At 46.0% G+C, this 22,084-nt stretch overlaps 1 protein-coding gene across 1 annotated transcript; it reads right to left on the bottom strand.

The window, feature by feature from the left end:
- Window positions 1-16,083: 16,083 nt before the first annotated feature.
- On the bottom strand, window positions 16,084-16,647 carry LOC116583340 (histone H2A-Bbd type 1-like). Its single transcript, XM_032331431.1, has one exon. The coding sequence runs from the start codon at window positions 16,547-16,549 to the stop codon at window positions 16,163-16,165; it is 387 nt and encodes a 128-aa protein (XP_032187322.1). The 5' UTR covers window positions 16,550-16,647; the 3' UTR covers window positions 16,084-16,162.
- Window positions 16,648-22,084: the final 5,437 nt, after the last annotated feature.

The raw sequence follows: 22,084 nt of genomic DNA, 5'->3' as shown, positions 1-22,084 counted from the left end.
CCGGAGTCGGGAATTTCTCTGCCTTATCTTCCTACTGTGGTGGGTTTTGGCTGAAATAGGCATTGGGGGAGTGTTTTCAGCTCTTGGGACTAATGCTGTGGAAAATAAGTCCACATCCTCAGGATGGAAGATGAGGTCCAGGTTACCAAGAATCGTGTTGCCACAAGGGAGGAGGGGAGTGCTCGGGAGTCGGCAGCTGAGTTATGGCAACACAGCAAATTCCTCATGATGTGTATCCCAAGTTGTCAGAGAAGCCAAGAGCCCAGCCAAGAACTGCCTTGCGGTCAGCAGCCCAGTGCAGGGGGCGGGTCCTCAGGTAGCAGAGGGAATCCCCCCATGACATGTCAGTAAGGGGAAGGGGTACTTGTAGGGCATTTCTGGAAAGTGTCTCAATGTCTGCTCAGGACAGTCTTAAGTATCTTTGTCTCTACTGAGACTTGCTTGTCTCCATGGCTCCTGAGAGTCCATGGCACAGACTTTCAGGGAGGGGCTCACTTCTTCAGCGAGGGTAGGCTCTGGTTGTGCCTGTCCCGGACAACTCTTGTGACCACCTCTCACAGATGATGCTGAGGTCTCGGAATTCTGAGAGAGAGTGATTGTGAACATTCAGACAGTCATGGTTCCGAGACAGGCCCAAACTCACCTCAGCCAGCTAAGGAAATGCCCTACGAGACAGGGGTGCAAGCTCATAGATGTCGGATGTTGAAGTGTGTTCCTGAGCCTTTGATCAAGGATGTTACTAGAATTATCTAACAACAAATCTTATAGATATAAAATATAACATAAATATAAATATAAAATGGCAGATATATTGGCACAAGTACTGACCAACCAGGAGAGCTGGAGAAGGTGCTTTAGGGCCCCAGCTCTGTGAAGGACTGATTCCATAGTCACTGGATGCCGGGGGATGGGGTAAGGGTGTCAGAACACTTGGGTAATCCAGAACAGTCTCCATGTGTTAACCAGCATGGTACATGACCACGTGAACTAGTTGTCCTGCATCAGGACTTTTCCCTTGGCACCACAAACTCCAGGCCACCAGTAACTTAAATAGCATATGTGTGTATTAGCGGAAAGCACTCTCTCCTGTCAGGCTGGCTGAGCTGACTGCTGGCTTCCCTGTGAAGACAGAAGTCTCAGCAGGAAGAGTGTTTAAGAAATGAAAGGTTCCCCCCTGGAATGGTGAATAAAAAAAAGGTAGCTTCTCAGAGTGAAAAGTTGCTGCCTCTAGGAGAACGATCTGGGAAAGCTCCTACCTCACCCCATGAGAAACACTTCCCCCTTGTGAGAAGACTTTGAAAGAAGTGCCCCATTTCCAGATGCAGCATGGGGGTTTGGGTGTTGGAGAAGAGAAAGAGGGCTACATTCCAGTGTCCCCACCCCAATGACTGGGCACTGTGTACAGTGCACAAACTGCACACCTGTTCAAGGCGGCCCTGCAGAACCCTGGTTACCCTCCTCAAACTTAGTTTCCCACCTCATTTCCCAAATTTATTTCCTCTCCTTTCTTGCATGAACCCCATACCCCTACCTCTTAAATACTGTCTAAAAGTTGAGACTTTTTACCTGTTAAAATCGATTTGGCTTACTTTCTTAATGTATTTTAACTTTGGCACATAAAACACAGCACAACTACATAGTGAGAGACATATGGATAACTAGACGGCTCCATGGTGAACACAGTGCTGTTCTGGAATGTCAGGTCCACAACCTTGAACCCAAGGCAGCCCCTCCATTCCCAGAGCAGCAGGAGAAGCAGCCAGGAATGGTGTGTGTTCCTGCAAGTCTTTCTGCTAACATCCTGCAGCCTGGCCTGCAGGGATCCCTTCCAGGCATTAGAAGATCATTCAGTGTTCACAGCCCATTGATTTCCTGGCCATGGATGCGGAAATGTCAATAAGGTGCCAACCATGGCAGGGGTTGCTTTGTGATCCATTCTCTTTTCTGCTGAAGCTCGGTTTGTCAAGGCTGCCAGATAATTCATGGTGACTTTTAGTCACTATAACCTGGGCTAGTTTGGGTCATTGACTTGGTTTCCACATTAGTTACCTAATATTCTAGAGTGTAACCGTAATGCGTATTTATGCCAAGGTATATATCTTGGGCAATTATAATGTCTGAGAATGTAGAACCTCTGCTTTCAGAATGTTCAGTGATATATATTACAAGATACATGACAGGCTCTGAGCAGGATGGCAGGCGAATTGGTTTTCCATTAACTGTCTCAGTAGCATCCCGAAGGTCACCTCAAGCTCCAAAAAGCAGACCAGTTTACTGCAGATGAAATGTTTTATGACACTGTGACTATAAATCACGCTACCGCGAAGGCACACTTGCAATTCTCCTGGGGCGCTGGAGAGAGAGCAGCACTACAGTTCTGACTGACTGGGAGGGCATTGCGTTGCCTGCCTCAAAACCACCCCTGGCTGCCCCTGAACAGTGTGGCTGCAGGGATGCTGAGTCCATCAGGGCAGAGCCCAGAGCAGCGCCCTCATGCGGCGGAACTCTCAGTCACTGCCCCGTCCACATCCTGGCCGGGTTACTCTGCTGCATTGATGCGGTGCAGCTTCTCCTCACTGTTCTGTACAGTTACTTCACTACACTGATGTGGTGGGATCATCCTAATTGCCCTATTCACATACACTGTCCAGTTGCTACAGGGCACTGATGTGGCGGGGCTTCTCCTAAATGACCCATTCACATCATCTACCAGTTCCTCCATTACAGTGATGGGGCAAGCCTCAGCCTAATTACCCCATTCACAAACACTGTCCAGCTTTATTTCATCACACTGAGTGGCAGAAGCCCTCCCAGTTGTCCTTTTCACTACTTTATACGGTTACTCCCCTAACTACCCCATGTGCATACACCATACAGTTACTCCATTAGCAATGGGCAGGGCTAGTGCTGCTTTAACACAGGCTGTCTAGTTACTCCACTGCAGGGCTTTTCCCAATTGTCCCATTTGCATCTGCTGTGCATTACTCTACTGATGTTGTAGGACTCCTCCTAATTGCCTCATTGACATATGCTACAGTGGTCCAACTGCACTGATGGGGCAGGTATTTTCCTAATGTCCCTATTCTCATCCACTGTCCAATAACCCCACTGCACTTACATGGTACGTCTCCTAATATACTCTCCAGTAACATAAATTGTCAGTTACTCCAGAGCACTGACGTGGAGCCTCTCAAACCACAGATTCCATACACACCACACAGTTACTGCACTGCACTGACTGCATCTACTTTGCCCTATATGCAGCTCTTGCCCAGCTAAAGTTGCAAGGTGGGGCGTCCGGGTGTCTCAGTTGTTAAGCATCTGCCTTCGAGAAGCCTGCTTCTCCGTCTCCCACTCCCCCTGCTACTGTTCCCTCTCTCGCTGTGTCTCTGTCAAATAAATAAAATCTTAAAAAAAAAAAAAAAGAAGTTGCAGGACTGCGCCCTTTCATATCCATAAAATATTCTTTCTAGTTATACGACTGCATGAAAGATCTGGAGCTCTGCGTATTTGCTCCATTTATACTCTCCTATCTAGTTATTCAACCGCACTGAGGTGGTAGGGTTATTGCTTTTGATCCAATACATATCCCCCGCCCCGTTATCCAACTGCACTGGAGGTTTGGGTTCTTGCTCTTTGTCAAGTTGGCATTTCACCACTGCCCCATTCATATACCCTGCCCACCAACCCCCCTGCACTGCTGGGGTTAGAATCCTCCTGACTGCCTTGCTCACATTCCCTGCCCAGACGCCAGTCCAATGATGGAGCAGAGCTCTTCCTGTTTGATTTGTGAATCCTTCAACCCAGGAACACTACACTTCACTGTTGAGGAGTCTTGCCGTTTGCCAGGTCCACATCACTATCCAATCACACCCCTCCAGTGATGAAGAGGGACTCCTGGTCTTCATCCCATTCATACACATGTCTCATGAGAGCCTTATGCTGATGACATGGGTATAATCCTCTCACTGCTGCTGAAGTCCTCTGTCCAGTCACACCATCAAGACACTGACACAGAGAGAGGGCTTTCTCTTTGCCCTATTCACATACCCTCTCCACTTATAAAATTCGGACAAAGGTATGGAAAGGTTCCTTTTGGCCCAGTTTCCATTTACAGCTTTGCAGTGGTGATATGAGGATCTTAGTCTTTGCCTTGTTCATACTCCCCCTCTACTTACATGACTGCACCCATGCTTCGAGAAGGTTCTTCTTTGCCCTGTTCTCATCAACTTTCCATTTGAACCACTGGAGTGGTGACTCAAAAATCTTACTCTTTGTCCCACTCCACTCCTAGCTATACATGGCCATAATGATGCAGTTTTCCCTTCTCTGCCCTTCTCACATTCCTTCTCCACATACACAACCACAATGGGTGACATAGGGCCGCTCCTCTGTGCATTTCATAATCTCCCTCTGTTACAGAGCTACAGTTGGGCTCTGAGGATGCTGCTAATTGCCCTCTTTACATCTTGTGTGCTTATACCTATAGATTCGTGTTTTGGGGTTCCTATTATCTGTCCAGTTCATATCAACTATCTAGTACTGCACTGCTGGGGTAGGATGCCTTCCTTTATCATATTCACATCCCCTTTTTACCTATACCAATGCACTGAAGAGGAAAGACTCCAACTCTTGGTCCTGTTCAACTTCCCTATACTCCACTGGGTGATGTGTGGGTTTTGTCTTTGCTTCTTTTACACCCCTAACGACCCATCCGGTGATTGCGGGGTTGCTCCTGCTCGTGCAGTTTACTTCTCCTTTCCAGCTGCCATACCATCCGGCTGGTGCAGGGACGCCTGCCCTCGGGCTCCTCAAATGCCAGGCATGTGCTGCTGCACGGATGGCACAGGGCTCTCGCTGGCTCTGTATTCAAGCCCTACCCAGGGAAGGACTGGGCTCATGTGTGGTACCCTTCTTCATTGCCTCAGCTACATGCCACGCCTATTCCTACCATGGTGAGAGGATAATCCGGGATGCCCCCTTCACATCCCTGCTAACTTTCACAACACCGACGATTGCTCTTCTCTGTACCATCCATGGTACCTTCTCACTCATTGAGTATTCGAGAAGGTTCTTCTTTGCCCTGTTCTCATCAACTTTCCATTTGAACCACTGGAGTGGTGACTCAAAAATCTTTGGTACCTTCTCACTCATTGAGTATTAAGGAGTGTAGGGATAAAGGAATAGCACTGGGATTCTTTTCTTTCTCCTGTTCACTTCCCCTACCAAAGAAACCAATGTTCTTATGGTGCACCCTTCCATTTTTCTACACCATTCTCATCTCTTTTCTACTTAAACCACCTCACTGGCACAGGGCTACTCTTTGGCACAGATCAAATACCATGCCCAGTCACGCCACTGACTGACACTGCAAGCCTCCTGTTGCATTGGTCCACATTGTCCTGGTAACAACGATACTGGCAGTGAGTGGTTCCTCCTCTTTGCCCGATCACATCTCCAGTTCCTGGGTAAACACCCACGGTGATGATGTGGCTGCTCTTCCTGGCACATTTACCCTTTCCAAGTTATTTCAGCACTCTAACGGCATGGGGATGCTCCCCTCTGCCCTGTTTATATCCATGTCCAGTAGCACTTGTGGTATGTTCTCTCTCTTTGCAAATTCACATCCCCTGTCCAGTTACAGCAATGCAAAAATGATGTGGGGAACTCTTCCCTGGCCCATTCAAATCTACTGCTCACTTACAACATTAAAATGATGCTAGGGAAATCATCTTCCTTGCTTCTTCACAATCTATGCAATTACACTACAATGCTGACAATCTGCGATTCCTCCTCTTCTTTGCCCCTTTTACATCTCCTGTCCACTTAAACCACTGCGTTGATGTAGGCAATTCCTTCTTGTGCCAGCCACGTCTCACCTCTTGTTACGTGACTACATTGACAGTGTGGGGATGCTTTTTTAAAATCCAGTTCACTTCTCCTTCCCAGATACAACAATGCTCTGTAACCTGTTCACAATCCAACATTTAGGGTCCCCAACTGCACTGATGTTGTGAGGTTCTTTTCTTGGCCTCACACATAGGACTTATCCAGTTACACCCCCACACTGATGGTACAGGGCTCCTTTCTGCCAGTTATTATCACTCCTCCGGTCTATCACTGTGAATCATGGGAGGCTCCTCCCTAGGCTTCATTCACTTTTGCCTAGAAACAACTCCTCACTGATGGTGTAAGGCCCTCCTCCTTTCCCAGTGGATATCCTATACGAGACATACTGCTGTACAGGTTTCTTCTTCATCGTCCCTTCATGTCTCCTGCCCAGTCCTCCACCACCTTGATCATGCAAGGATACATCTCCTTGCCTTGTTCTACCCCATCTGGTTGCATCACTGTGGGGACCCCTTTCCTCACTCTGTTCACATCACACACAAGTCCATCGATGCCCTGATGATACAGGGCTCTTTCTCTTTGCTGCTTTATCATTGCCATCCACTTACGCCATTGCCTAATGAGATGGGGCTATACCTGCCCCTTTCATTCATTCATAGCCTTCTTCAGGCTGGCACTAATGATAGCGCAGAGCTCTTCCCTGCTGCCACGTTCATGTTCCTTTCCAGGTAACCACTGCACTGTTGGTGTAGGGCTCTTTGGTTTGCAGCCTTCCATTCCACTGTGCACTCACACCCTGCACTGATGATGCAGGGCTCCTCCTTTCTGCACGGGTCATGGCCCTTTCCCAGTTTACCACCACAACGATGCTTTGGGGATGCTTCTTTTTGCCTTGTTCCCTTCCCCCGTCTCCTTCCATCAAGGTACTGATGATGCTGGGACTCTCCCTTTTGTACCGTTCTAATCCCCTTCCATACAGACCATGCTCTAATGGCATGGGGACATGTTTCTTTATCTTTTTCAAATCCCCATGCCTGTTTTGGCTTGACACTGTTCACTTAGAAATGCTCCTCTTTTCTCTCATTTCAGCTTGTGTTCAGCTGTAGGACTATTCCACCAGTGCAGGACACCTTTTCTACTCCTCATTCACACAACCTGCCTACTTACACCACTACAGTGATGGAAAGGGCGAGGCTTTTCCTTGGTTCATGACCCTTTTCCAGTTACCCTACTGCAATGATGGAGCTGGGCTCTTTTTTTTTTAATATTTTATTTATTTATTTGTCAGAGAGAGAGGAGCGAGAATGAGCACAGGCAGACAGACTGGCAGGCAGAGGCAGAGGGAGAAGCAGGCTCCCTGCCAAGCAAGGAGCCCGATGTGGAACTCGATCCCAGGATGCTGGGATCATGACCTGAGCTGAAGGCAGCTGCTTAACCAACTGAGCCACCCAGGCGTCCCTGAGCTGTGCTCTTTTTGTTTGCCCTGTTGACCACCTCTACCCAGGTACCCAGTGTATTGGCCATGCAGGTCTCCTGTCTCCACCCCACCTACACACCCTGTCCAGATACATAACTGAATTGAGAGGGGGTAATCTCCCCATTTGTTACATTCAGATCCAAGTGCTCCTATCTGCCACATGCATAGCCTCTGTCCAACTGCTCTAATAAGATGAAGATATAAAGTCTTTTTCTTCTGCTCCTTTTTTTTTTTAGAATTTATTTATTTGACAGAGAGAGATCACAAGTAGGCAAAGAGGCAGGCGGGGGGGTAGGGGGCGGAAGCAGGCTCCCCGCCGAGCAGACAGCCTGATGTGGGACTCGATCCCAGGACCCTGAGATCATGACCTGAGCTGAAGGCAGAGGCTTAACCCACTGAGTCACCCAGGCGCCCTCCTCTGCTCCTTTTAAATCCTTTGGCTAAGCCCATCACTGCAGTGATGGGGAGGGTCTCATCTTCCCTGCCTTGTTCATATTTCCTGTTCAACTTCTCTTGCCCTATTCACATTCTGCCATTCCTGCACCAATGCTTCAGGGGTCCTCCTCGTTAGCCTGGTCATATCACCTTTCCAGATACTCCATGAGACTGAAAGGAAAACCCTTTCCTTTCCACGTTCACATCCTTCGTCCAGCTCTAGCACTCTGCTCCTGGGCCAGGGCTCCTCCTCTTTGCCTTGTTCACAAGCCCTCTCCCTTGCACTGCTGTATATAGGGTAAGCTGCTTGCTTAGCTCCATCCACATACTCTGTTCAATTATACCAGCACACTGATTATGCAAGCTCCATTTCTTTTCCCAATCATATCTTCTGCCAAGGTCGCCCATGGCACTGATAGCATGTGACTCCTCGTCTTTGTCCTGTTCATGCCTAGTCTCTTATTTGCTACTCCACTGCACTCACAGGACATATTCACTGCCAGGATAAACCAGTGCATTGATGGATGGTCAGTCATACTCCTTGCTGTTCTCACCCTACCCAGTTACTCCACTGTACTAATAATGCGGGCTTCTTTGTATGCTGCATATCACCTACCCAGTTTCTTCCAGTTTCTCTCTGCTCTGCAAAGAAATCACCAGGTGCAGCCTGGATGTCATAAATAACCTCAAAAATGTTATGAAATAGTGCCTCGATGGACAGAACAGTTGTATGGAGATGGTGATAATCTGGTTAGATACCATTCATTTGCCTCCTTTAGCTCTGGTCTGAAAGGGCTATAAAAAGAACAGATGGTAGGAACCAAAACATCAATTTTTCAAACATCTGAAATAATGGGCCTGTGTCCAGCTTGACAGTGTTGTAGCTTGTACTGAGACACACTGACAATCTTGGGGTCAGGGGGGAGGGGTAGAAGGTTCACAGTTTCCCACTGAGCAAGTCACAGGGCAAGTCCTACTGGGTTTGGTTTGTTTCAATTTAAGAGATTTTTTTCCAAAATGGTGTCCATGCCTAAGATCAAATAGGTCAGAGATAGAGGGACTACCAGAACTATAAATTTACTTGATTTGATAGATCCAATCATAACATCATGTGTGACCCATATGCCCTTACTGGTGTGATCCAGTATGGGTCATTTTAAATGGGTTCATTTTAAATGGGTTGCCATATTTTTTAAAAGGGAAGAGTTAACCCCCAAAACTGACTTATACCCAGTATCTAAAAGATCCAGAAAAAGTCAGTTATTTTATGGGTTCCAATAGACTATCAGAGTAGTTTCTGTGCAGGTATCCCCAGGCACTGGGACAAGGTCTAGTGAGTTGTCATCACCCTAGGGGAAGGGGCTTGATGATCGTCACTGTCAAAGGTCAGAATAAGACATAGGACATTAGGACCCTGTGAACTAGGAACTGAAAATGCCAGCCTCTGGCTGAGCAGGGCTTCCCCATATCAAATGAAAGAGAATCACTACAACATCTAGCACGTTTTTCAGTTGCTGAAGTTTAAAGGTAAATTGGTCTGAAATTTTTTCATGAGGGATGCCCATGTCTCTAAGTTGCCAATATATAGGTATGTCTGGGGATGATGGCTGAAAGCTCCACAGTGCCTCAGCAGGGGCTGGCTATGAATTAGGGAAGGGTCCTAAATGAAGAAATGCCTTCTTGAGAAGTCCGAGCATTTGAAATGGCTGTACAGTTATGAGGCTGGTAGGAGCCTCAGGAAATGGTACTTCCCCCAACAGAAAGTATCCAGCAGTAGAGGAGGTTGCTGGGGGAAACTGCCTAGAGGATCCAGCCAGTGGCTGGGTCTGATAAACTAAAACATGCTTATTGTTGGGTGAGTCACTCTCAAGTCAACTAGAATATTTATTCCCTCTAGGCCTTCCCTAAATATGTGGACTGAGCCCATCAGAGAAAGGACAGGTTTATAACTTCAAAGGGACTTATTTAGGAAAGGTTCTTTGGATTCTGGGTCAAGGAGAGCAGGCTCTGGGTTTGAAATTGCTTCATTATCTGCAGGGTCAGGGTTTTCTAAAGAACAATAAACCCACCAAACCATGCCAATCTTGTGTAATAGTGTTTTGGCCTCCTCTACTGTTTGCTGTTTATTATGAGTCTTAGCAGAGACTGTGGCTATGCTAGGGCAAGCCCATTCCTAGGCCATAAAAATTCAATGTAGTAGTAGGAAGGACTTACTTGGCAGAACAACTGTCTGGGGGCTGCTCTGACCTGCCTCGTGTCACTTTGAACTTGTCTGATAGGTGTACTGAGTAAAGGTGTGAGTCTAGCAGGGCATATAGGGAGCAATCTGACTCTACGTAAAACTTCGTTCAGAGAACATGAGAATTCCTGGGTAAAGCATGCATTTAGGGGTCCTAGGCTATTCTCACTAAATGCCTCATTTCTTAGACCATGAGCCAGAGCTTGGAGCCAGTAGTAAAGACCTTTAGAATCCAGTATACCCCCTTCTCCTGAATTCTACATATATATAAAGTCCTATAAGATGGTTTGTATTTTAGCCTTACAAAGTTTTGAGTCTTTGTCTCAATTTCCTGTTCATTCCCTACAGTTTTTATCCATTGGGTGTTTACAAGAAATACCTGCAACAGCCTTTCTAAGTTTTCCCAGTTGATATCCAAGGAATCAGAGTCAGCCTCCAAGAAGGCAACTGTGACACTGACTAATTTATTCTAATGCTTTGTTTCTCATATACTGCAGTGCTGAGGACCACTCAAGAGTGTTCTTGTAGTATTTTATAAGTATTAATTAAACTGAGTACATCAATAAGAGTTTTTGGAGATGCTGGAACCAGATGTTCCTTATCCTTCCTTTTTTTATTTTATTAACTATTGTGCCAAGGGTCTCTAAGGATATGAACTCTTATAACCCACAGGTTTGGAGACAAAGTGCAATATAGCAACAAGAAAAGATAACAGCAAAGGAATTTGCGATTGACACAAAAGTGTTTGCAAGGAGCCACAGTCTCTGTTAAAAGAGTGGACCACGTGACTAGTCAGTGGATCTTTTCAGTGGGTCTTTTTAGTATAACAGTATCTCTAGGTGGGCAGTTTTCTGCTACAAGACAAGCCAATGTGCCTAGCACTTACGAGAAAGGATGTTGCTTTTAGTTGAGTAGTTCCTACAGACTTCTGCCCTCATGGAGGTTCAGGGGATCAGACATACCTATATTGGGAAAGAGGTAACCACTTTCTATTTCTTTCATAGGACCTTCACACAGTACAACAGCTAATTACCCTAGGCTCTCTTCCCCAGATTAGACACATTATAAACACGTAAGGAGCCAGATAGGGACCACCTTGCCCAGATAACAGAACCCTAAGCTAGATAGCCACTCGCAGCGGACTAAGCTTTTTGAGCTCTGCTATGATTTAGATGGCAGAACCACTGCAATTCTATACGAACACAGCACAACGCAATGACGAGTAAAGCGCCAGCAGCCAACAGCCAGCAACACCTTCCCACAGTATTTCCTGTCTGTTAAATACACTTAGTAAACCCAGAGGCATGTCATCCCCATCAGTCACCAGACTACCCTGCTCATTGCACCGTTTTAAAATGTGCCCACGATTTGTTTTAATCACATAAAGATAAAAGACGTAAGAGACAATCACCTTTCAAAGAAGAGTTTATTGCTTACAGTTCACCAGAGGACAGAAGGTCCCAGCGAGCCACATGGGGTCACTCACAGGGAGAAGCAATGAGAGGGCTTGAGGAGAATTAGGACCTTTATTACTATGCAGTAAGAAGTAGCTAGGTAAGGACATCACTTACTAGTAGGCAGGAAGCAAAACATACTGAAGCTAGTGAGTGGTTGCAGTGTTTATAGTAAGATTACTTCATGTTCAAGATAACACTGGGATGACAGAGATGTAAAAAACTTTGGGCCATTAGCATGGCTCAATGACTTCATGATGCCAAATCATCAATTCTAGAATATCAAAAATAGTTACTAAGTTACCACAGTCAACTACTCATAAACCTTTGGCCGAGTACTCCTCTAGGCTGAATGCTACTACCAGCCATATACACCCTGGTCTGCTCCTCCCTTAGCCTGTCTGTACCCTCCATCTTTGTACCTTTTGCTGAATACTTTCCCAGCCGTCAGAATCCTCCACTCATGTAGGTCTTACATGATGCTCCCCTTTGTTTATTTCACCTGTGCACCTCCTATCCAGTCCTGTCACAGACTAGATGCTCTTTCCATGCACCACCTTCTGTGTCTGTCCCTAAGGTGGGTGTTCATCTACCATTTAGGCCTTATTGAGTCCTTCCCTAGTCTGAATACTCCTTCCTTCCATGCACTCCCTGCCAAGCCTCACCCAAGATTACATCCACCCCCACTCAAGGACTTCTTGCAGGGTCATCTCCTATGTTGGCTACATCCAACACGGAGAAACATGTTGTTGGTTACTACGTGAGGCTGGTTTCCCCCACCAATGCATAGCCTAAAAGTCCTTCTCTAGGCTTGATGCTCCCTTCAACCACGCACAGCCTTCTAGGTCTTACCACAGACTAAAAATTTCCTCCATTCATGCAACTCCTGCACAATTCTCCTCTAGGCTGGGTTCTCCTTCTTTCCATTCACCTTCTAATCAATCAGGCCCTAGGATGGCTACACCTTGAAAACATGAACCACCTTCTGGTACCTGTCCTACAGTTGCTGCATCCTCCACCCATGGACTTCCTGATGATTCCTCATCTAACCTGGATGCATGTGTCCAGCACCCATGCACTTCCAGCTACATTCTCAACTAGGTTTACTGTGCCTCCACCAATGCACCCTCTGCCAACTCCTTTCTTCAGGTGAAAAGTTCTTGATTATTAAATGTTAGCAGCTATTTGGTTTTCTTTCAAAACATCTGTGTAGGACCAGCAAGACCATCTGCTATCCAGATTAGATCTGTAAACTGCTTTTCTGTAACTTAGAATTTAGAAATGATGTACTGATGTTTATGGAAGGATCCATCTTTCTTAAATATCTCTGTTCCCAAAGGTTGTTCTCAGTAAGAGGCTAGCCTAGTGTCCAGGCCTTGTGCTCCTGCCAATCCCAAGCCCACATGACCCTCCCCAAGGCCATGCAACCCTCCAGGTTCCCCTCAGGGTTGGTTTCTGGGCTCATCTCTTCTCAAACATTATGTTTTCTGCTGTGGTAACGTGTCTGACCCCAGCCTGTCCCGATACTGCCTTGATCACAGACCTGGTTTGGCAGCCACATCCTTCCCAGAGCACCCCCACTCACTCCAGCTTTCGCTCTCCACTCCCAACAGGGCACTAGCCATCCTCTCTCCAGGGCCCGAGCTAGAGTTCCTCACCATCCCCCACCTCCCACTTTTTGGAAATGCACAAAGGGCCTAAACTCGGGTGGCTCATTCTTTCCCAAGGGCAGCGATTGTCAGTCTCTGCCTGCCTTCCTCCCCCAGTGTAGGATTCCTGTGCCCATGTAGGAGGGGGACATGGCGGGGTGCTGCATTTACACCCATGCTCTACTGATCATGGCCTCCATGTTTCCTGGGAAACCCACAAGCACAGCAGAAGCATAGCTCTTAAAGGGACGGTGGCACTGCCCTGCCAGGTTCTACCATGCCCTTGTGACTGCAGAGGGCTCGCCAACATAAAGTCACTAAGGCTCAAACTCCAAGCTCTACCTTGGACATCAGACAGTCTGAGTGAGCCCAAGAAGCCTGGATCCCTACAGGTGTCACAGGGACCATTAGTGTCCACTACTGCACGGACCGTGAGGTGACCGCCTGACCACACGGGTCTGCTACACGGACATAACTTATGCACATACTCTCACATCTCTGGCCTTTAATGAATTCCTCCTTAGCTGTGCCTTCTGGTAGAGGTCCCAGGAGACTATTTTGTGCCAAAACAAGGCACTGCCATAAGCCAAAACCAACAGCTTCTAAAAATCAACTATGTAGCCAACATACCAAGATCTTAGCATAATGACTGATTCCCTAGCATCACTCACCCTGGAGGCACTCCTTGTTGGCTGAAGGACACCAAATACAAGAAACCATGCCCGGGGTGCAAAGATGCACTCTGTCAGGGATAGGGTGCCGATGCTGGTGCTATCCTGTGATCCTCCTAGGAAGGAGATTCACCTGCAGCTGCTGGGAGAGGCCTGCTGGCTACTCGGATGAACAGAAGAGTAACCGTTGAAATTGGCTAAGGCTAGGAGGGCGTCCTGGCTCTCCATAACATACCACAACTTTGTGGGGTGGACGTCTTGACAGTGAGGTTTCTGAAAATATGGGGCTGAATGGCATTGCAGAGCAAGAATGGTTCCTTGGATTTCCACAAGCACATATTCCGATGACCTCTAAACACAACCTTGATGCTGTTATTGTCAGGATACTCTTGTGAGATAGGCAAAGGCAAAGCCAGCTCCACACATTGATAGATGGTGGAAGGAGGCAGAGGGAGGGTGAGTCACCAGGCAGAGGAAATAAGACTGAGCTCTGTCTGGTTCCTGGGTGTGTACCTCTGGCTTCTTCCTCTCTGTGGCACTCTCCTGTCTCTCCACAGGCTGCTGCAGGTTGTGGTTCTACAGCCAGAGGCCCAGGCACCCCACCATCATGGAAGAACCAGGCCCAGGGGTACTTGAGAAACACCCCTAAGCCTCTGGTCTACAGGGAGGGAGAGACAGGCAGCTACTCATTAAGGACACACTCGGTGCCGGGCACGGCGCTCTGCCACAGCTTCCAGGCACACATTAACTTAATCTTTGTGAAAATCCAAAGATGGAGGAACTCTTAGTGTCCCGGTTTCACACATGAGTACAGTGCTGCTCAGAGAGAAGAGAGGTCTGTCCCAGATCACATGGCCACAAAATGGTGAATGGGGATGGCCAACCTAGCTCCTCTGATCCCACTGTTGAAGCCGCCAAGATGATCTCCCAGCAGCCCTCTATGACAGGCCAGGGGTGACAGAGGGGGGCTCTTGAGCAGATGATGAACAAGAGAAAATGACAGATGCCGACAGTCACAGGAAGGGGACAAACTGCCAGAACACTCGATGTGACAACTATTTTTAACCCAAAACAGCACAAGAGTGTTTATAAAAATCATCCGTACTTGTGAGTTCACCATTTGGGAGGGAATTTACACAGAACACCCTCACACCTCTCCAAACAGGCATTCAGCCACTGAGAACTCTAGGTCGCTCCATCAAAATATGACCATACACAGGCTAGGTGTTTCAGCTGAGAATGAGACTAACAAATGTGTTTGTAAATGGAATACATTTACAAATAATCTGTTAACGGGCCCCTGGGTGGCTCTGTCGGTTAAGCATCCAACTCTTGACTGTGACTCAGGTCATAATCTCAGGGTTGTGAGATAGAGCCCCGAGTCAGGCTCTGCAATGGGTGTGGAAGCTGCTTAAGATTCTCTCTCCCCCTTCTCCCTCAGCCCCTCCCTCTCTTTTCTTCTCAAAGAAATACACGGATAAATATATAAATCTATTAATAACCATTAAGAACTTCTGGAACTGCATGTCTTCGGCCAGATAATACCTTTGATGATACTATTTACCAGCGTCCACAAGAGAGGAAAGAAGGATTTACTTCACAGAGCATCACAGCACTAATAATCCGTGTCTCAAGTCCCTTTTTGGAATGAGGTCGGGTCTAAACGAATGAAATCAACCTGAGCATGGCTCCTTTCCACATGCCTCTACACGGTTTCCCGTCGCTCCTCCATCTTCGTGGAAAGCCCCTGTCCCATTAGGTTCACGCCAACTGCTACGCCACCCTCTCCACGCACCCCCACCGCCATCTCCTCCTGACTTCCACACATTCCCCCCATCATGAAGAAAGCCTTCAGCCCCACCCCGGTTACCATCATCGTTCTGGGAATTCGACACACCTGGGAGCACCCCCCCCCCACAGCCATCCTCCTGGGAGGCGTTGACTTGCTCAGAGCCAGGGAGGAGATCTTTCCCCCGCAGCCACCTACTCCCTCCACGGCCACACACCACCCCCGCCCGCAAACACTGTCCCCAGTAAACTGCTCCTGAAATACCCAACTCCAGCATCCCACACTGACCGCCCTTCCACCCTCCACTCCCCGTGGGAGATCTCCTGCCCCACCACCGGCCCCTCCAGCCATGGCCACTCCCCGTGCTGTCCCCAGAGAAACCGCTCCCTGAAATGCTGGACTCCAGCTTCCCACACCGACCGCCCCGTCCACCCTCCACTCCCCACGGGAGATCTCCTCCTGGACGTCCCACAGACACTGCCCACTCAGGAGCACAGAAGCAGACACCAGTCAGAAAAATTGCACTGGATCTTAAGTCCTTTAATGGCTTTTGCTGACAGGAGAGCAGGCCTCCCTCGTCTATGCGCGGGGCCAGGGACTAGATGAGGTTGTTGGCTCTGGGACCCAGGCCGCCGCACTTTCTGGGCTGGGGCACCCCCTCCACCTGAGGGCAGGCGCTGTCCTCAAAGAGGCGGCTTAGGTGTTGGTGGCTGCTCAGGGCCCTCTGCACGTGCTCTGGGGTGATGCGTATCTTGTTGTTGTTGCGGGCCTCCTGGCCTGCCAGCTCGAGGATGTTGGCCGTCAGGTACTCGAGAACGCCCGTGAGGAAGATCGGTGTAGATGAGCTCAGGCGCTGAGCATAGCAACCCTGTCTCAGGAGGCGGTCCACGCGGCTAACCGGGAATTGGAGCTCAGCTCTCATGGAGCGGGACAGACTGTGCCTCCTATGTCTAGGATAGTGCCAGGGGCTTCTTCTCCCAGGCATGATGGTAGCTGGGTTTGGCCCTGCCTGATGGTGCCACGGGCCTGGGTCTGTCGCGATACCAGTGCTCGCTCCTGCCCACTGTGCCCCTCACTGGCCCGGGAGCTGCCTTTAAGGCAACTCGGACATTGTGATGTCATTGATGACACTGGGCCCTGATCAGGACCCGCCTAGAAACGTCTATGATAGAAACCTGGTCTCCGTGTTTTACTGCTATATGAGGGAACTTTAACATTCTACCTGACATTGGTATTCTAGCAAGATATGTTTGAATGAAAAATGTTTCCTTGGCTATAGGATACCACTCCAGGAATTCTAGCCTAATGTTATCTTTGAGCTCTTTTATATCCCTTTTTAAGTTGTAGGTCACCGATACGTACAACCTCTGGCATAGGCTCAAATAATTCCTCTCTCAAAAAAAAAAAAAATTCCTCTCTCACACAGTAATCAAACCAATTTTGCCTCCATGTATGCTTTCATCTCACTATTCCTGATTAATATTCCTGTTTCTATGCTTTGGATTCTCTTGTGAACAAGCTAGAATATCTGCCAATTTGCTCATGTGATAAAATGCTTTAACATGTGTTCACATCTGAATGAGTGTTATGATCTTATACTTTCATAATTATCTTTAACTGTTTTAGAAGAAAACACCATATGTCCAATTGTCTCATCTACCAGAGCCAGGTCAACTTCCATGCCAAAGAAGCGGCCTATATGAACACTTAAAGCCCAGGCATGTCTTTTCTTGGCTCTTCAACATGACTCTAATGTACCAATTAGTACACTGTTAACTCTTTACAATTTGCTTTCTTCTCTACTTGTTTGTTGTTTCTGTTTTGTTTTGGGTTCATTTTCAGTCAGTAAGTTATTCCCTGCCCCTGACAGCCAATCTACTTTCTGTCTATATAGGTTTGCCTGTTCTAGATATTTATATAAATGGACTCACGTGAGACATTTTGTACCTGACTTCTTTCACTTGGCATGTTTTCAAGGTTTGTCCACATTATAGCATATGTCAGTACATAATTTATTTTTACTGCTGAGAATAATCCATTGTATACATATATCACATTTTATTTATCCATTTATCAGTTGATAGACATGTAGGCTCTTTCCAACATTTTGGCTGTTATAAATAATGTTGCTGCAAGCATTTGTGTGTAAAATTTTGTGTTAACATCTGGCTTTGATTTTCTTGTATATACCTAAAAGTGCAATTGCTTGGTCATGTGGTGAGAATTTGTATTTACGGTCTGACCGTCTGGGATCTTTCTAAATAGATTGATGGTTTGTAGAGATCTGGTCCCCGCTGGGTAAGAGACAACAGAGAATCTGGTTTGTCAGTCTTTTCGTTTGTCTATTTTTAGTACAAATCAATTCAGAATGTCATGCCCTCTGGGAGGAGAACACCTCCTTGGTATCTGTACCAGGGAGGTTCACTGTTTCTGTGTTTATACTTGACCCATGGATGAAATAGTAGAATTGAGGCTACAAGTTCTATTTGTCTGTGCCTGTACATCTATGTGTCTGTAATCAGAAATGCCTTCATCACTGATTTTGTGAGTATATAAAGTCTTCCTACCTCCACATGGTACTAATACATAAGATTATAAATTCTCCAAAATTAAAGGTGCTCTACTCTGACTGGGTATCTAGATAAATAATTGCTTACATAAACTGAATATTACTCAAATACCCTGAAAATAATGAAATTAAATTTCTGACCCTTTAATGTGCTTAATTAACAAAAATATTCTTGTAGAAACTAACTCATTAATTTCAAGAATTTAAATTCAAAGTGAAATAAGTCAGAGAAAGACAAATACCATACGATCTAACTCCTATGTGAACTTAAAAAAAATGAGCAAGGGGAAAAAGAGAGAGAGGGAGAAAGACAAGGCAAGAAACAGACTCTTGAGAACAAATAGTGGTTACCAGAGGGGAGGTGGGTGGGGTGAAGCTTAAATAGGTGATGGGGATTAAGGAGTGCACTGGTAGTGAGCCACCAGGTGATTGATGGAATTGTTCAATCACTATACTGTATACCTGAAACTAATATAATACTGTTATTAACTATATTGGAATGAAAATATTTTAAAGTAATTTAAATTCATATAATTTAAATATTTGGTAAAAAGGATTACTTTAATCTTTAGTTTTTAATAAAAACAACTGTCTTCTCTGATTTATCAGTGTCAAGTATAATATAAACATTTCTTTTTTCTACTTGGGTATGTTTTTCCTAAACTTATACAGGTTTACTGATTAAGCACAGTACCATTATTCTAGTTATTAATACTATAAAAATAGAAATTTATTTTTAATAAGTTGAACCATTATTCAAACAATCACAGTAATAAGATTTTGCAGCTTGAGGAAAGTTCCAGACAAGATAATATAAAAAGAAACATGAATCCGTGTTAAAATTTTGCCAAATCTGTCTCCATTTTGATAGGCTTATTCATAAGATTATAAAAATAAGCTTATAGTTCCCTTAGAATCAAATATTACAGTAATGCAAACCTAGAATTCAGCTTTCTCTCTGTAAAAATGATGTTTCCTTGGAGGACTTCTCTTACTAAAAGAGAAGTAAGTTGCTAGAATTAAGTTGCTAAGAACTAAGTTGCTCTTAGTAAAAGGTTGTGAAAGTTCACTCTTCATACCATTTGATAATTTGTTCAAAAGCAGAGATTTCTTATCTCACCAAAATACTGTATATTTTATTTCTAAATTACACATCCTAATTATGCTCCTTAAAATAGCCAAATACCATACATTTCTAATAATATTAAGGATTTATGTTTATTTAAATATTGTGTTTATTAAATATTATATTGTCACTTTTATTAATAGGTAGCATTGTTACAAGCATTCATATTCACCCAAGTGCCTACTGGTAACTCCTCAAGGCTGGCTTCCCTCTATATTCCTGCACTTCTGCTGAATTCTGCCTTAGGTGGGTCACTTCCTTTACTCTTGACATTCCTGGTAGATTCTTCTCTGGACTGAGGACAAAACACTCATGCACCTCCTGCCATTCCATCCATTCACATTCTACCTAGTCATTCCCAAGGCTGTCGTCACCTGCTTCCAGATCCCTCACACATCACCTTTACCCAGAATTCTTGCACCACTGGCCACGTCCTACCTGCTCTGGTTGTACCCTTGGACTAGACTAATTTAGCCCTGCACCCAAGAACATCTTGCAAAGTCCTCCACAAAGCTGGCTGTACTCTGCACCAATGTACCACCTACCATGTCCTTCTCTTTCTAGCTTATACTAACCTGAACTTCCTACAGAATACTCTTCTAGCTTGGCTATTCCTCCCAATCATGTAGTTCCCGCCATTCCCAATCGGTTGCCTGCACCCTTCACCTGTGTACTTCTTATCGGAACTCTCCTAGGCTGACTGCATCAACTTATGCATTCCAGTTGAATCCCCCTTTAGACTGAATTCTTCCTCCATCCGTTTACTTCCTGTCAGAAAGTACATTAAGCTGGCTGCAACATGTCTATGCACATCTTTTAGAGTCTATCCGCAGCTCACATCCTTTCTTCACCTATGCACCTACTGTCATATCCTTGCCTGCACCTCGCCACAACTGGTTGAATCCTCCACCCATGCACTTTCCTCCAAGTCCTCTGTCTTAGCCTATTCAGGCTGCTATTTAAAAAAATACAACAGGGTAGCTTATAAATAACAGAAATTCACTGGTCACAGTCATGGGGGCTGGAAGTCCAATATCATGGCACAGCTATGGTCAGATGAGGGCCCTTTTCTGGGTCACAGACATCTCACTGTATGCTCACAAGGCAGAAGCACAAGGGATCCTGCTGGAGCCCCTTTTGTAAGACACTAATTCCATTTATGAGGGCTTCACCCTCCTAAAGGCCGCACCTACTAATATCATCACATTGGGCACTAGGATTTCAACATGTAAATTTTGGAGGACACAAACATTCCAACCACAGTTTCCTCCCCTAGTCTGGATGCATTCAACCCTCGGAACCTCCTGCTAGGTCTCCTCTGAGACAGGATACTCCCTCTTTGAATGTCTCTATCACCACATCAACTACAATCCTGAGTGCCCTCTCCACCTAAGTCCTCTTTTCCAGATATATCCTGGGCTGGCTCTATTCACCAGGGACTTTCTTCAATATCCTATGAACAGGTTGTTTGTGCTTTCCTCTCAAGTATTTCCTGCTGGGTCCTATGCTAATCTGACCACATACTCCACCTCCTGCCAAGTCCTTCCCAAGACTGAATGATCTCTATACCTACACACCTCCTGCCAGGTGTAACCCTAGATGGGCTGCACCCCACACCAATACACCTCTACCATATGCTTCCCTATGATGGCTGTACCTTCCATTCATGTACCACCTAACATGTCCTCTCCCATGTTGGATGTTCCTTTCTTGTAGGCATATCCTACTGAATCCTCTCCTAGGCTGGCTGTACATTCCACCAATATACTTCCTGAAATATCCTCTCCTAGACTGGATGCTCTATCTACTCATGCACCTCCTTCTCCAACCTCCATTAGTCTGGCTATAGTCTCTATCCATGCACCTATTTTAGAGTCTTCCCATAGGCTGTGAACTCTTACACACATGAACTTCCTTGCTTAGACTGGCTGCACACTATAGGTATGCACCTCCTGCTGAATCTTAATTTAGGTGGAATGATATCCCTACCCATGCTTCTCCTAATGTCTGCTGTCCTAAGTTGGATGCTCCCTCCACTCATGCACTTCCTACTAGAGGTTACATAAGGCCAGTTGTGCCTTTCACACATGCAATTCCTGCAGAGCAATCCTCTAGGCCACTTACATTTGCCAACCATCAAATCTTGTCAAGTCTTATGCAGGCTGTCTGAATCCTATATCCATGAAACTCCTCAGGTCCCTCCCATAGGCTGGCTATATTCTGCATCCACACACCCTCTGCCATGCCTTCCACAAGCTGGAACCAACACTCTACCCAGGCAAATCCTACCATCTCTTCCCCTAGGCTGCCTGTACCTATTGTTCATACAACTAACCAGACTTATCTCCTAAGCTGGACACTCCCCACACCATTTACTTCTTGCTGAATTTTGTCCTAGAATTCCTGCAAACTTCATTCATGCATATCCTTCTAGTCTTCCCCTAAGTTGGAAGCTCTCAAAACATTCACTTCCCGTTACCTCATCTCCTAAATTGGGCTTCACCTTGCAGGCAAGCACCTCCCTCAAGGTTTTTCTCAACAAGACTGATCAAACGTTGTACCTGATAGAAGTTTAGCCTGGTTTGACTGTAACAGCTAGACTCTCAACTTTATGTGATATTCTCAAACTGTAATTTCTTATCTCCATCTCAGAGCTCAGATGTCTATTGCATGTATGTAAAAACAAACATTTCTTGCCTAGATCCTCCTGTTTCACAATGTGCAAGAAATAAGTAGTTTTTAGCATGCCCTTCTTCTTTCCACAGCCACCTATCCCATGATCTCTACATACAATAGCTTTGGTTATTTCCCCCACTCTGAGATGT

The sequence above is a fragment of the Mustela erminea genome, chromosome X, assembly GCF_009829155.1.
Source record: "Mustela erminea isolate mMusErm1 chromosome X, mMusErm1.Pri, whole genome shotgun sequence".
In the NCBI taxonomy this organism is placed as follows: Eukaryota; Metazoa; Chordata; class Mammalia; order Carnivora; family Mustelidae; genus Mustela; species Mustela erminea.
This window is presented reverse-complemented; position numbering and strand designations above follow the sequence as displayed.